Below are 13,909 nucleotides of genomic sequence, written 5' to 3'. Positions count from 1 at the left end.
AGCACCGAGGGTTGCGATCCCGTTGCCGGTCCCAGTCCGGTACGGGCGCGACACTGAGGGTTGCGGTCCGTTGCCGGACACGAAAAAAGACAAAAAGGAAAAAAAGAAAAAATGAAGTTATAAAACCATATGCGTAATATCCTATTTAATTACCAGACAGTACCTGTGTACATGTGTATGTGTATATGACCCAGGTATTTATGGTGATTATTTCTGAGTGGTGAGATTATGGAGATGATTTCTATTTCCTTTTTGCTTGGCTAAATTTTTTACAACCAGTGCATAGTCTTTAATTAAAAGGAAAAGTATCTTGAGAGCAAAAGGAGGATGAGTTTTCAGAAGAGGAGGATGACAGTGGACAGTCTGTGGCTCTGCTAGGTGACATGGTGCGATGGCCCTGGCCCAGCACCTTGCCGGCGGTGTGACCCTGGGCCAGCCATCTCATCCCTCTCAGCCTTGTTGGGATTGGATGAGATCATGTGATTGCACGTGCTTTGAAAGCTGTGGAGCAGACTTTCAGTGTTGGTGATCCTGTTACTCTGTGAACCAAGATGAAAGAGCTTCTCAGAAACTCTAGGAAGTAGTAGAGAATATTAGGGCTGGGTGGTGGCTGGTGCTGGGACTGTGTGGGAAAGGAATTCATGTATTTGGAGTGCTCAGAGTACTCCCTCCCCACACTCAGTCCCCAACCACATGTCCTCTCTCCCCCTGCTCGGGGCAGGTCTGCACACTGACCAAGGAAGACAATCGCTGTGTGGGCAAGATCCCGGAGGATGAGCAGCTGCACGTGCTGCCCCTGTACAAGATGGCCAGCACTGATGAGTTTGGCAGTGAGGAGAACCAGAATGCCAAGGTGGGCAGCGGGGCCATCCAGGTGCTCACTGCCTTCCCCCGTGAGGTCCGGCGCCTGCCTGAGCCGGCCAAGTCTTGCCGCCAGCGGCAGCTGGAAGCCAGGAAAGCCGCAGCTGAGAAGAAGAAGATTCAGAAGGAGAAGCTGAGCACCCCCGAGAAGATCAAGCAGGAGGCCCTCGAGCTGGCCGGCATCCCGACTGACCCAGGTGTGTGGGGGAGGGTGCCCGCCAGGGGTGGCATGGCCCTGTCCTCATGGGCCCTCATTCCCTTTGCCCCACCCCAACCTCCTGCATCATGCTCGGAACTCCAGACAGAAAGGTCTCGGGGTCTCTGCTTCCCTGTGTCAGTTAGAAAGACATCTGTGGGGCCAGCCCCGTGGCTCACTCAGAGAGTGCAGCGCTGGTAGCGCTGAGGCTGCGGGTTCGGATCCTATATAGGGATGGCTGGTGCGCTCACTGGCTGAGCGTGGTGTAGACAACACCATGCCGAGGATTGCGATCCCCTTACCAGTCAAAAAAAAAAAAAGGACATCTGTGTTGGCTCACTCAGAGAGTGCAGCGCTGGTAGCGCTGAGGCTGCGGGTTCGGATCCTATATAGGGTTGGCTGGTGCGCTCACTGGCTGAGCGTGGTGTAGACAACACCATGCCGAGGGTTGCGATCCCCTTACCAGTCAAAAAAAAAAAAAGGACATCTGTGGCAGCCCCAGGACACCCAGCATGATCAGAGGCACTTGGTAAAGCAGGTACAGAGAGGGCTTGTTATCTCCATGCAACTGAACTTGGCAGAGAAGGAGTCTTGGGTTTCTCCTCCAGCTTGCTCCTCTCTGAGGATCTGAAGCAGTAGCATCGCTGCACGGCACATGGTGTGCGGCAAGACAGCAGGGTTTGTGGGTGTGGGGTGGATGCTGGCAGGCAGCTGACTTCTCCTCTCTCCTGGCCCTGGTCCCTGCAGTGACTCTGCAGGGCATGCTGGGGGGCAGGGGGGTGGGGGTGGAGGGTGCTTCAGTGGGAACTTCTGGAGTTCGCTGAGGCAGGGAGGAGGAAGAGGGATGCAGAAGGGCCGTGGGCTCTGCATGAGCTGCTTCAGGGTCACCTCCTTCCACCCCGGCTGGGGCCTGTGCTGAGCGACGACTGAGCAGAAACTGTCCAGGGCTTGGCTTGGTCATGCCTCCCCTGCGTTGCCCATCCCGAGAGAGGGCGGTCCCATCCCGGCTCTCTGCACCCTCTCCATCTTGCCTTCTGTCTTCCCCAGGCCTGTCTCTGAAGGGTGGATTGTCCCAGCAGAGCCTGAAGCCCTCCCTCAAGGTGGAACCACAGAACCACTTCAGCTCCTTCAAGTACAGCGGCAACACGGTGGTGGAGAGCTACTCGGTGCTGGGCAACTGCCGGCCCTCTGACCCGTACAGCATGAGCAGCGTGTACTCCTACCATTCCTACTATGCACAGCCCAGCCTGGCCTCCGTCAACGGCTTCCACTCCAAGTACGCTTTTCCGTCGTTTAGCTACTACAGCTTTCCCTCCAGCAACCCTGTCTTCCCCTCCCAGTTCCTGGGTCCTGGCGCCTGGGGGCACAGTGGCAGCAGTGGCAGTTTTGACAAGAAGCCAGACTTCCATGCTCTGCACAACAGCCTGAGCCCGGCCTACGGTGGTGCTGAGTTTGCCGAGCTTCCCGGCCAGGCTGTTCCCACAGACACCCACCACCCTGCTCATCACCACCAGCAGCCTGCTTACCCTGGTCCCAAGGAGTATCTGCTTCCCAAGGCCCCACAGATCCACCCCGTGTCCAGGGACCCCTCTCCCTTTGTTCAGAGCTCCAATTGCTACAACAGATCCATCAAGCAGGAGCCAGTAGACCCACTGACTCAGGCTGAATCTGTACCCAGAGACCCTGGTAAGATGGGCAAAACGCCTTTGCCCGAGGCATCTCAGAATGGGGGACCCAGTCACCTATGGGGACAGTACTCAGGAGGCCCAAGCATATCTCCCAAGAGGACTAACAGTGTGGGCAGCAGTTGGAGTGTGTTCCCTCCTGGAGAGAGCCCTGCTGTAGTCCCCGAAAAGCTCAGTTCCTTTGGGGCCAGCTGCCTGACACCTTCCCACTTCCCGGATGGCCAGTGGGGGCTGTTCCCTGGCGAGGGGCAGCAGTCAGCTTCCCATGCTGGAGGTCGACTGCAGAGCAAACCGTGGAGCCCCTGCAAGTTTGGAAACAACATCTCGGCCTTGGCTGGGCCTGGCCTGACTGAGAAGCCATGGGGGGTGGGGGCAGGGGATTTCAACTCTGCCCTGAAAGGCAGTCCTGGGTTCCAAGACAAGTTGTGGAACCCCATGAAAGGGGAAGAGGGGGGGATTCCAACCTCAGGGGTGAGCCAGCTGGACAAAGCCTGGCAGTCCTTTGGCATGCCCCTGGGCTCCAGTGAGAAGCTGTTTGGGGCCCTGAAGTCTGAGGAGAAGCTGTGGGATCCCTTCAGCCTGGACGAGGGGATGGCTGAGGAGCCCCCCAACAAGGGGACAGTGAAGGAGGGGAAGGGTGGCGGGGGCGGTGCGGAGGAGGAGGAGGAGGAGCTGTGGTCGGACAGTGAACACAACTTCCTGGACGAGAACATCGGCGGTGTGGCCGTGGCCCCAGCTCACGGCTCCATCCTCATTGAGTGTGCCCGGCGGGAGCTGCACGCCACCACGCCGCTCAAGAAACCCAACCGCTGCCACCCCACCCGCATCTCGCTGGTCTTCTACCAGCACAAGAACCTCAACCAGCCCAATCACGGGCTGGCCCTCTGGGAAGCCAAGATGAAGCAGCTGGCAGAGAGGGCACGGGCACGGCAGGAGGAGGCCGCCCGGCTGGGCCTGGGCCAGCAGGAGGCCAAGCTCTATGGGAAGAAGCGCAAGTGGGGGGGCACCATGGTCGCCGAGCCCCAGCAGGAGAAGAAGGGGGTCGTCCCCACCCGGCAGGCACTGGCGGTGCCCACAGACTCGGCGGTCACCGTGTCCTCCTACGCCTACACGAAGGTCACTGGCCCCTACAGCCGCTGGATCTAGGTGCCAGGGAGCCAGCGTACCTCAGCGTCGGGCCTGGCCCGAGCTGCCTCTGTGGTGCTTTTGCCCTCACACCTGGGGGCGGGTTGGGGGTGCAGAAGTCTTTTTATCTATATATACATATATAGATACACATATCATATATATGTATTTATGGTCCAAACCTCAGAACTGACCCGCCCTTCCCTTCCCCTGCCTTCCCCAGCACTTTGAAGAAGAAACTACGGCTGTCGGGTGATTTTTTCGTGATCTTAATATTTATATCTCCAAGTTGGGTTTTTTTTCCCCCCTTGTTTGGGGGCTTTTGTTTTCTTTGTTTTTAAAACTTTGTCCTTGTATATCACAATAATGGAAAGAAAGTTTATAGTGTCCTTTCACAAAGGAGTAGTTTTAAATTCCATTTAAAATGTGTATTTATTGGATTTTTTTAAAGCGACAATAGTAATGGTAAAGGGTCGGCAGGAAAGGCCAGCGGTGCTCATCCCTGCCCGTCTGCTGGGCCTGGGTGCTGACGAGATCCTCTCAGCCCTGTGCCCCTCAGCCAAGCACGGATTGTAGCCACCCAGCAGTCCATCCCTCCCGGCAGACACACCTTCCCTTCGGGATCGGAGCCTCAGGACAGCCTCTGTCCTCTCCGGGAGGATGGGAGAATCTGTAGAAAAACACCTGGGGTCCCTTTTCCAGTCACTGGCTTGGAGTTGGGGGGAGCAGATGCACCCCAGACCAGGCCCCTGGGATGCTGGCATAGACCTCCCCAGAATCCAGGTTGGAAGTAGACGGCTTCAAGCTTGCTAGTCTCCACACTGAATCCTCTCTGTCCGTTATTTATCAAGTCACATGATGTCATGGCTCACTAGGCAGCACCTCCCGATGCAGCTGGAGTTGAGTGGCTTTTAGGAGCCGTCTCCACCACGTTGACAAGCCAATGAATACTGAGCTGAAGGAATTTGTCTTAGTGGCAGTTTTTTAAATGCCCCAAAGTCTATGCTGATACCGAAAAGGGCTACTGTATCTTTAAAAACAAGAAGTTGTTGAACCCAAGCTGTGAAAAACCAGCGTTGCTCTGTGCGGAGCCTGGTGCTGTAGTGTTGTGCTGGGACTTTCTTGACTCTTGTGCAGGTGGCGTCCTGCGGGAGCTCAGCAAACCAGTGTAACAGCGGTTAACGCATCTATCTTTACTCCTGGATTTCCACATTGGACAATGGTGCATGCCTCACCCTGAGCCCACCCCCTCTGTGCTGTCATATTGGGGAGGGGGGCCTACACTTAATTTTAAAGTGCAAGAGTCAAACGTTTTCAACAGGTTGCTATGATTTTCCTCCCTAATTGGTGCCATTTCTCTCATTTGATCATTTTCTCCTTTCCTTCCTCCCTTCTCCACCCACTTTAACACACCCGTTCTGAAATTCTGGTGCATTCGTTCAGTTCCTTGAAATGAGAATGTGGTGCTTAATTTTTGTGACATTGTTGAGAGGCTGGGCCCGACAGGTGGAAGCAACACTCGTCTACAGCAAGTCAGACTTCTTAGAGTGTTGGTTTTTCCTGTGGTATTAGCAGAGATGATCTCAAGCTACTCACGTGGATATGTGTGGTGAAGGGGGAGGGGCTTCATCAGGACACAGAGGGGAAGATGGCCACACACTGAATGACCACCAAGCCCTGACATAAACATCAGATATTTATTGAGCAGTTTTATTCAGATGTGGGTTTTCACAAATCAAGTTTCACAATCAGATGACAGTGCTAAAGGCAAGTTCCTGAGCTTCCAGGTGCCTTGTGTAAGAGCTGAGTACCGACCCACTGGGTGTTTACTGTAAGCTTTTGGAAGCACTGGCGGAGAGTCGCTGTAAGATGTCCTGAGCATTTATGTGGTCTGGTTTTAACTGTAAATAGTGAAAGATTTTTTTAAGCACTTTTGCCTAGATTTAAACAGCAACTTGAATAAAGTATGTTTTAACATGTAATTGTGGGAGAAATTGTATATAGTAGCTGAATATTTAACGTGCTTTGTCTATCCTCCACTTTTACCATGTTCTGTAAAGTTGCATTTATTTTACCGGACAAAAATGAAATATTATTGCTTTTGAAATAAATACCCAAGAGCTTATCAGGATTTAGAATTATTCAGAACTCAGATTTATAGGAAAACCTCTGACCTTCAGTTTGACAAGCTAAAGGAAGCAGAGTCTTTAATGAGCATGCTAACTTTCTAGTTCTGAGGAAAAGTTGGGTCCTTTAAATGCTGTTTTGCTTATCGCATCAGTACTTTTATGCAGGTCTCATTTGACTCCGTGCTTAGGTAGATGCGGGGGTGCCTTGAAAACTTCATTTTAAATGATCTTAAGCAAGAAATACAATATTTTACGAAACATTTGGAGAATGTGACCGTCTGTATGGCCCGTGGAAGCCCCAGGTTGGCTGTTGGTTTGGAAGGTTCTGAGTGTATCCCAGGTGATTCTGATACTTGGCATGTGTGAATCTTCCTGACGTATGTTAAGTATACTCTTCCCCTCATCACCCTTTGGTAGCAAAGCCATTAGATGAAAAGAGAAACCAATACAAGCTACAAGCATGCAACGCCTGTTCCCACCCCAACCCAAACAGTCTTGGTTCGTAAGTTCCCAGATTAGCAAACAGGCTGCTGAGAGGCAAGTCAAGGCAGTCTCCATTGGACATTCCCATTCCCCTCTGAATGGTGTTCTGAGAGTTAGGTGGTGCTTGCTGTTGCCGCGCTCAGCCCATGCTGATTTTTACACACTACATGTATAACCTACCTCAAATCTGTCATTAAAATTAGCATGCTTTAGACGTGTTTAAAAGTAACTATGCACAGCTCTTTATCCCTCCCCTTGCTGCTTAAGGTTTCTTAAAAAGAAAAATCAAATTTTTATTTTTTACTGGCACTATCATTTTTTAAGTCCTAAAGATGATTAACAGACATTTTTATCATGAGAAGAAAAATAAAGCCATTGCAACTAAAGAACCTAACAGCATGACCAAGTTTTAAGAGTCATTATAGCAACAAGAAATGATGGAGTCTTAGAGTCATCTCCCCCGTGTGCCCTGTCCACGGATATCTTCCACACACAGTGCAAACGTTTGGTTCCTTTTTTGCTTTTTGTTTTCCCTGCCTGTTGCGTGCAAGGGAAGTACTTGCAAAGTTCTGTGCTAAGAGATTTTTTAAAATAAAAATCGTTTTGCAGCAGGTTCTCACAAAATAACTGGTGCTAGCTCAAGAAATCATCTAATCATGACTAAAGGTGTTGCATGGATTTTTGGAGTTTTTGTTGTTGGGTCTGGCTTTTAGCAGGGCCTGAGTTTCCCACACCCCAGTTTCGTGGGTTCTGCTTTGCCTTCCCACCAAGATGACAGTGGTACATGTGGAAAGAGATCATATCCTGCCCCCTCTTGGCCCTTCCACCAGCCTCTTTTTGAAACAGTAGCTTGCAGAGCAAGGGATTTTCTAAAGCGCTAAGGCAAGGAAAGAAGTAGTAGAGCTTAATTGCTTTGTATCCAACAGCAGTAGATGTGCTAGGATGGTTGGTGATGAGTAGATGGTAACCTGGTTTTGGTGAAAAATCCAGCCAGACTTTCTCCTTGAAGCTTAACCTTTGTGAGGTCTCAAACCAAGGCAAAGCTGGTGGAAAACTGTATGATATCCCTGATGTGCCTCAACCGGAATCTCTTTCCTTTTGTTACTGAAGTGTGTTTCATGGACTAGGAAGCATTTTTATGAATTGAAATAGTCTAAATAAAATGGTGCTATGGTGTTTTAATGTGACTGTCCCTGGTCCTGTCTTGCTGAGGTGCTATCAACGTTCTGAAACCACAACCAACCAAAAACAAGGTGGGCTCCAGTCTCTTGGCTTTCTTTCCCCGCTCTTTTGGTGCTGTCTTCCTAGACCTCTGTTTACCGTGCTGTAATCTGCTCTGAACAGTTTGTTTTGTTTGTTGTTCCCTTGGTGGCCAAACGAAGCAAGGCAAGTCAAGAAGGCAGTCGCACCTCACCCTGGTGGGAGTGGGCCTGCCTGGCTTGGCAGGTGCTTGGAGTTCACGCTTGTCTTCTCGGCCAGAGGAGGAAAAGGGGCTGAGGATTTGGGTTTTGTTTTTGAGGGAGGGGAGTCGGGTACTCCTGCCTCTTCTAGCGTGGCAGTCATTCTCATAGCCAGGAGCACATGTTTTCCTGCTGTGGCCCCAGGTGCTAAGTGGACATCTCTGGGAGTCCTGAGGACACACCGGGAGATCACATGGAGATTCTTCCTCACCCGCTGGGTGCCGGAAGCTTAACCTTTGTGAGGTCTCAAACCAAGGCAAAGCTGGTGGAAAACTGTATGATATCCCTGATGTGCCTCAACCGGAATCTCTTTCCTTTTGTTACTGAAGTGTGTTTCATGGACTAGGAAGCATTTTTATGAATTGAAATAGTCTAAATAAAATGGTGCTATGGTGTTTTAATGTGACTGTCCCTGGTCCTGTCTTGCTGAGGTGCTATCAACGTTCTGAAACCACAACCAACCAAAAACAAGGTGGGCTCCAGTCTCTTGGCTTTCTTTCCCCGCTCTTTTGGTGCTGTCTTCCTAGACCTCTGTTTACCGTGCTGTAATCTGCTCTGAACAGTTTGTTTTGTTTGTTGTTCCCTTGGTGGCCAAACGAAGCAAGGCAAGTCAAGAAGGCAGTCGCACCTCACCCTGGTGGGAGTGGGCCTGCCTGGCTTGGCAGGTGCTTGGAGTTCACGCTTGTCTTCTCGGCCAGAGGAGGAAAAGGGGCTGAGGATTTGGGTTTTGTTTTTGAGGGAGGGGAGTCGGGTACTCCTGCCTCTTCTAGCGTGGCAGTCATTCTCATAGCCAGGAGCACATGTTTTTCTGCTGTGGCCCCAGGTGCTAAGTGGACATCTCTGGGAGTCCTGAGGACACGCCGGGAGATCACATGGAGATTCTTCCTCACCCACTGGGTGCCAGCCGGGAGCACGGTGGGCAGGGCTCGTTCCTTTGCTCCTGACAGTTGTCCCCCAGTGTAGCTCCTGCCTCTCGTTGGTTCAGACTAAAGGAGCTTGCTTTGCTCACTCGACGCCTCTGAGGCTGCTTTTCAGTTGGTGCTATTCTAAATTTCTCCTTGGGTCCACAGAAGTTGATGTTTTAAAAACTCAACAGGAAGCTCCATTTTGTGTCATCCACTGTCACAATAATTTTTTTAAATACCTCAAACACAGGACATCATGACAACTTCAGTATAGTAGATTCCATGAGGGCCTGATACCTGCAGGTTGTCCATTTGATGACATATTTGACCTTGAAGAATCTGAGGTCATTTTATTTTTCATTCTTCAGCAGTTAAAATGGCAGAATGCCTAAAGGAAGGATCATGGTTGGCTTTATTTTGTTTTCTTTTTAAGCTTGGCTTTTGAATAAAATGTGAATTTCCTATGCCCATCTCATTGAGCTTTCTCAGCCATCGTTGCTGTCATTGGAAATGACTCCCTCAAAACCTGGTTTGATTAGCCAGCTGCATCTGCTGTAGTACATGGCCAATTTCAACATACCCTGGACCAAACGAACATTTTTGAGGTGCATACCCCCAGCATGGGTTATACAAGCCCCCCACCCGCGAGCGAGCGCGGGGCCCCTGCCTGCCCGCCCCCCCCCCCAGCCAACTCCTGCAGAGCTGCTGGCAAGAGCAAAGTAACAGGCTTCTCCCCTGAGCAGAGACCCAGCACAGAAACGCAAGGTCTGAAGTTGCTTTTTGCCTAAGAATCAGCGAGCGGTTCGGCCTCCTTCCTCGTTTGCTTCTGTTCTGATATCAGGGATGCTTTTTGTGGTGGAGGTGTTTGCTCTCTCCTTCTGACTACCTGTCATTCAGGGGTAACTCGTCACTCTTCACACGGGGACTTAAATTGCTGATTGGCTCATTTGAACATTCCAAATTTTTTCTCCTTCTGACTACCTGTCATTCAGGGGTAACTCGTCACTCTTCACACGGGGACTTAAATTAAATTGCTGATTGGCTCATTTGAACATTCCAAATTTTCTTGGTCCCAATATCTTTTTTCTTTTGAAGGGGAAAAGTGGGAGAAAAGCAGGAGTGATGTCACTTCTTTTTCATGTATTCTAACTAAAGAAGCAAGGGCAGGTCGTACGTGGCATACTGATGCATTAGACTGAATCTACGAGCCCTGTAGCTTTTTGATGTGTTTTATTTTTTATCTCTTTGAATTCCTGTTTGGTTACTTGGCTTCCAATGGAGGTGAACTTAACAACCATACTTGAATATTCCGTCTTGACTTTGTAAACTGTGGCTACTTGAAATGAAGTTTATCTGGGGTTGATGGATGAATGGTAGATTTTTGCAATGTCTCAAGGCAATAGGATGTGTATTATTAAACTGTAGATATTCTTAGTACAGTAAATTTATGCTGATAATTTTATTTTGTATAATTTTTACCTTTTTGTTAATATTTTTTCTTCCCACTTTATTGGTTTGCCTCCTGATCTACCCCTCCTTACCCTCCTGTCTGCCCCAGTGTTTCAGTAAATTTAATTTAGGGTGCCTAGAAATTGCAAGTATGTATCCTTTTTTGATTTGTATCTTATTATAATTTACACAAACAACTGGGTTTGTGAACTGTATTACTCCTGGTATCTTTAAAATATTGTGGGTGTTTTAATAAATTTTATATTTATTTTTTGCACTCAAATTCAGTGTGGGTCCTTTTTTACCCCCTTGAACCAGGACTACATGGTGTTATTTAAGGTACCCTGTAATCTCACCCTCCCACCATATGTTGCAGATGCACAAATGAAGCCCTCAGTAATAACTACGACAGAACCTGTCCTTGTCCTTTCTGCCACCTGGATAAAGTACTGTGCTATCAGCTGTGAAGGGGAAAAGCAGAAATGACCTTTTCCTCATCTGTGTTTCTTCTGTTTTCTTTTCATCTTTTAGTCCCCTTTTCTCACTCCTCTTGGAGATACCCCCCTCCCATTAAGTTAACTTCTGCTGTTGCGTTTGCTAAAGGATCATGAGGCCTGCTTGGTTCTGATGGCTTGAACACCATGTCTGGTTGTGAGGAGCAGACATGGAACCCTAGATCCTACTGCCCTTGGGAGAGGAGATTTCTCACAAAGTCCGATGTTTGGAGCTACCTTTTTAAATTAAATTCAGCTACCCAGTGCTAGTGGAGGCTGTGCTTGAGAAGGGAACTGTGAGTTGAAGAAGAAGAGAGAAGGGTAAGGGCGGGGAAGCCATCCCCTCCCTCTTCCTCTTCTTCTTCCTCCTGCTTGAACGTCTGACTGGAATTGAGCCAGTGTCTCTGAAAGACACCAGTCCTGTGGTCAGTAAAGACTTGAGTAACATCCCATCAGGGCACTCTAGACAGGAACACTCACCTCAGAGGGCCTCTGAGTGGGAACCCATGACCATGATGCATTGATTCATTTCCACTTTGTTTCAGTGGCGAAAGTGAAAGGCCTTGGCACACAGGGCTATCTGGGGACCTCACATGCCTTTGTATGTTTTACAGAAGTTGGGTGCACTGTTTTCTAACCTTCTATTCTCTTCAAGTTGAAAGAGACCTGGTTCAGTCCCCTTCCCAAGTCCCTGTCATATGGGCCCCTCTCCAGGGCCTGAGGGGAGGGACAGGACATTTCAGCTTCAGCAGGAGCTGATTCCGCTTTTAGGAGCTATAAATATGCTTTCATCTCTCATATAAATTCCATGTTAAATATAGAAAAATTAGGAGACAGAAGTTTTTAAAAAATTATCTGAAATCCCATTACGAGAGAACCACATATTGGTTGCAAACATTTTCTTACTGTGTAAATATGACCATATGTGTATATGTATCTTTAAAAATGGAATACAATATTATGTTGTAATCTTTTTTCACTTAATATATCTTTAAATATCAGTAATACAGAGCTGCATCTTTTTAAGTAGTTGCCTAATATTTCATCACATGGATATAGAAGCATTTAATCATCCCAATGTTGTTATCAAACTCTAAGATCCCAACTTGTTGCAATTATAAATTGAACTAATCTACATCTGCCTCCGTGTAAGTACCACCCACAGAATTTCTTTCTGTTCTAAGAAGCATCATGGTGAATACCCCTCCACCACCTGACTACATCCTTAATTCCCTGAACCCTCTTGGGACAGTTCCAGACCGTATCCACCCCCATCCCACCACACCACACCACACCACACCCTGGTCGGTCCACATCTAGACATCGTTCTTTGTACTGGGACCTCTAGAAATGAACCTCTTCCGGATGGGATCTGGCTGATCTAAGCCAAGCATGGAGACACCCAAGGAGCCTCATGATCTGGACACACCATTTTTATACATGCACACCAAGGTTTACTAGTTTTCTAAGCAGCTGAGTCATACCAAGGGCTGTGGCTCTGGAAAGAACCTGGCTCCCTCACTTCCTGACTCTGTGATGTGAGATGAGCCCTTTCATCTCCCTGTGTCATTTTCTTTATAAAACAGGCTAATGATACTTACCACATAAGATTGATGATGAAGATTTTTTTTTCTGGAAAGAACCTGGCTCCCTCACTTCCTGACTCTGTGATGTGAGATGAGCCCTTTCATCTGCCTGTGTCATTTTCTTTATAAAACAGGCTAATGATACTTACCACATAAGATTGATAATGAAGATTTTTTTAAAAATGCTGAAGTAAAAGTGCCAGACATTGTGGACATGGCAGGTAATAAAAGCTATCATTGTTACTCTCGACATATACAAAGCTTCAGGTCACTAAAAAGTTTGAGACTAGTCTTAGACCACATAGTGACCTCTTATGTGAGCTACTGCCAAATCAGGGCCCCAACTCCAGTTTCCATGCAATTTAATTTTTTCAATGCTTCACACAGCCCCTGAAGTTTAGCCATCTTAAATGGACTTTAACACATCGCCCTGCCTATTTTGAGTCTTAATTTTGTCAGAGTGTCATTTTCCCTTCCCAGCTATGCAAGTTGTTCAACAACCTTATCACAAGTTCTTCTACTGATGCTCCTACAGGCTTCTTAAGTTTGGAGAGCTGTTAGTCACCTTTATGTGTCTCCTTGTATTCTGAAAACAATAGGCTCTCAGCAGCCTGTAGTAGGACATGAAGTCTTCCAATGCATACTCCTGTCAGAGCCACAGGGACACCGTACGTGAGAGACAAAGCTTTGTCAAAATCCAGGTGCCTCCGGCCCCAACCCCACTCCCACGTCTGGAAGTCTCGGCGGCCACCCTTCCCTCCTCTTCTGAGAAGCCCAAGCCCAGGCCCCCTGAGCCGCCCAGTTTCCCTTCCTGAGCTTCCACCCATCTTCCTGCACTGCTGCCCTCTCTTCTGCACATACACTGATCCCTCCTCCTTGGTTCCCTGCCCCCCCCCTCCCCCGCCACCACTGGCTTTTACTCTTGATTCGTCTCCTCTGCGACACGCTTCATCATTACCCCCTTGCTGTGGTTTCTCCCGCTCACGGGCTCTCAGGTCCGCCCTTCCTGACCCTGCTCCTCCTCATTCAGGCCTTTCCTGCTCCTTCCTAACAACACCACTACATGTCTGCAGGTGTAGACAACCTCCAGGCTTCACCCTCCAAGCTGCTCACTAGCTGTGCCCTGGTTTGCCTAGAAGCTGTCTTCTAGGCCAAGGATCCCGTCCTTGTTGATCTCTTCGAAGCCTTGACTCTGTGGATCCCCCTGCAAACCCTCTGTTCCTGGGCTGCATGGCCAGTAACGTGCCGTTGTCCTGCGACTCTGAAGCCTTCTGCCACTTTTTATGGGCCTCTTTGTGCCCTTGTGTCCTTTAAACACGAATGCCCCCAAGAATCGACTCGATCTTCTCCACAGCTTATTAGCTTTCCCTCAACAGACATGTTCAACCACCACGCCTCAACTATGACCCCAATGCCAATGATTTCCAAAACAATGTCTAGCCCTGGCCTCCCTCATGAGTTTGGGCTGCTGGATACCTTTAGGTGGCTATTTGCCAGGGCCAAAGTCTTAAACTCAACACAACTAAAACTGACCTC

At 48.9% G+C, this 13,909-nt stretch overlaps 1 protein-coding gene and 1 long non-coding RNA gene across 3 annotated transcripts in view; one reads left to right on the top strand and one right to left on the bottom strand.

Annotated features, from left to right (window-relative positions):
• The window catches only part of TET3 (tet methylcytosine dioxygenase 3), a 103,949-nt gene extending 99,669 nt beyond the window's left edge, over positions 1-4,280 (top strand). For both annotated transcript variants that reach the window (XM_008579881.1, XM_008579882.1), the window contains 2 exons: positions 722-1,058; positions 2,105-4,280. In XM_008579881.1, the coding sequence (XP_008578103.1) occupies positions 722-1,058; positions 2,105-3,888 (2,121 nt within the window). In that variant the 3' untranslated portion in view covers positions 3,889-4,280. The remainder of the gene's footprint in view (positions 1-721; positions 1,059-2,104) is intronic.
• A 104-nt stretch (positions 4,281-4,384) lies between these two features.
• Positions 4,385-10,570, bottom strand: LOC103596285. The gene is made up of 3 exons (XR_551037.1): positions 9,826-10,570; positions 8,174-9,730; positions 4,385-7,494 (listed from the first exon to the last, which is right to left on the bottom strand). It is a non-coding gene; the product is annotated as an uncharacterized LOC103596285 (long non-coding RNA).
• Between the last annotated feature and the right edge of the window lie 3,339 nt (positions 10,571-13,909).

Source organism: Galeopterus variegatus, unplaced genomic scaffold, assembly GCF_000696425.1.
Source record: "Galeopterus variegatus unplaced genomic scaffold, G_variegatus-3.0.2 Scaffold1973, whole genome shotgun sequence".
NCBI classification, from domain to species: domain Eukaryota; kingdom Metazoa; phylum Chordata; class Mammalia; order Dermoptera; family Cynocephalidae; genus Galeopterus; species Galeopterus variegatus.
This window is presented reverse-complemented; position numbering and strand designations above follow the sequence as displayed.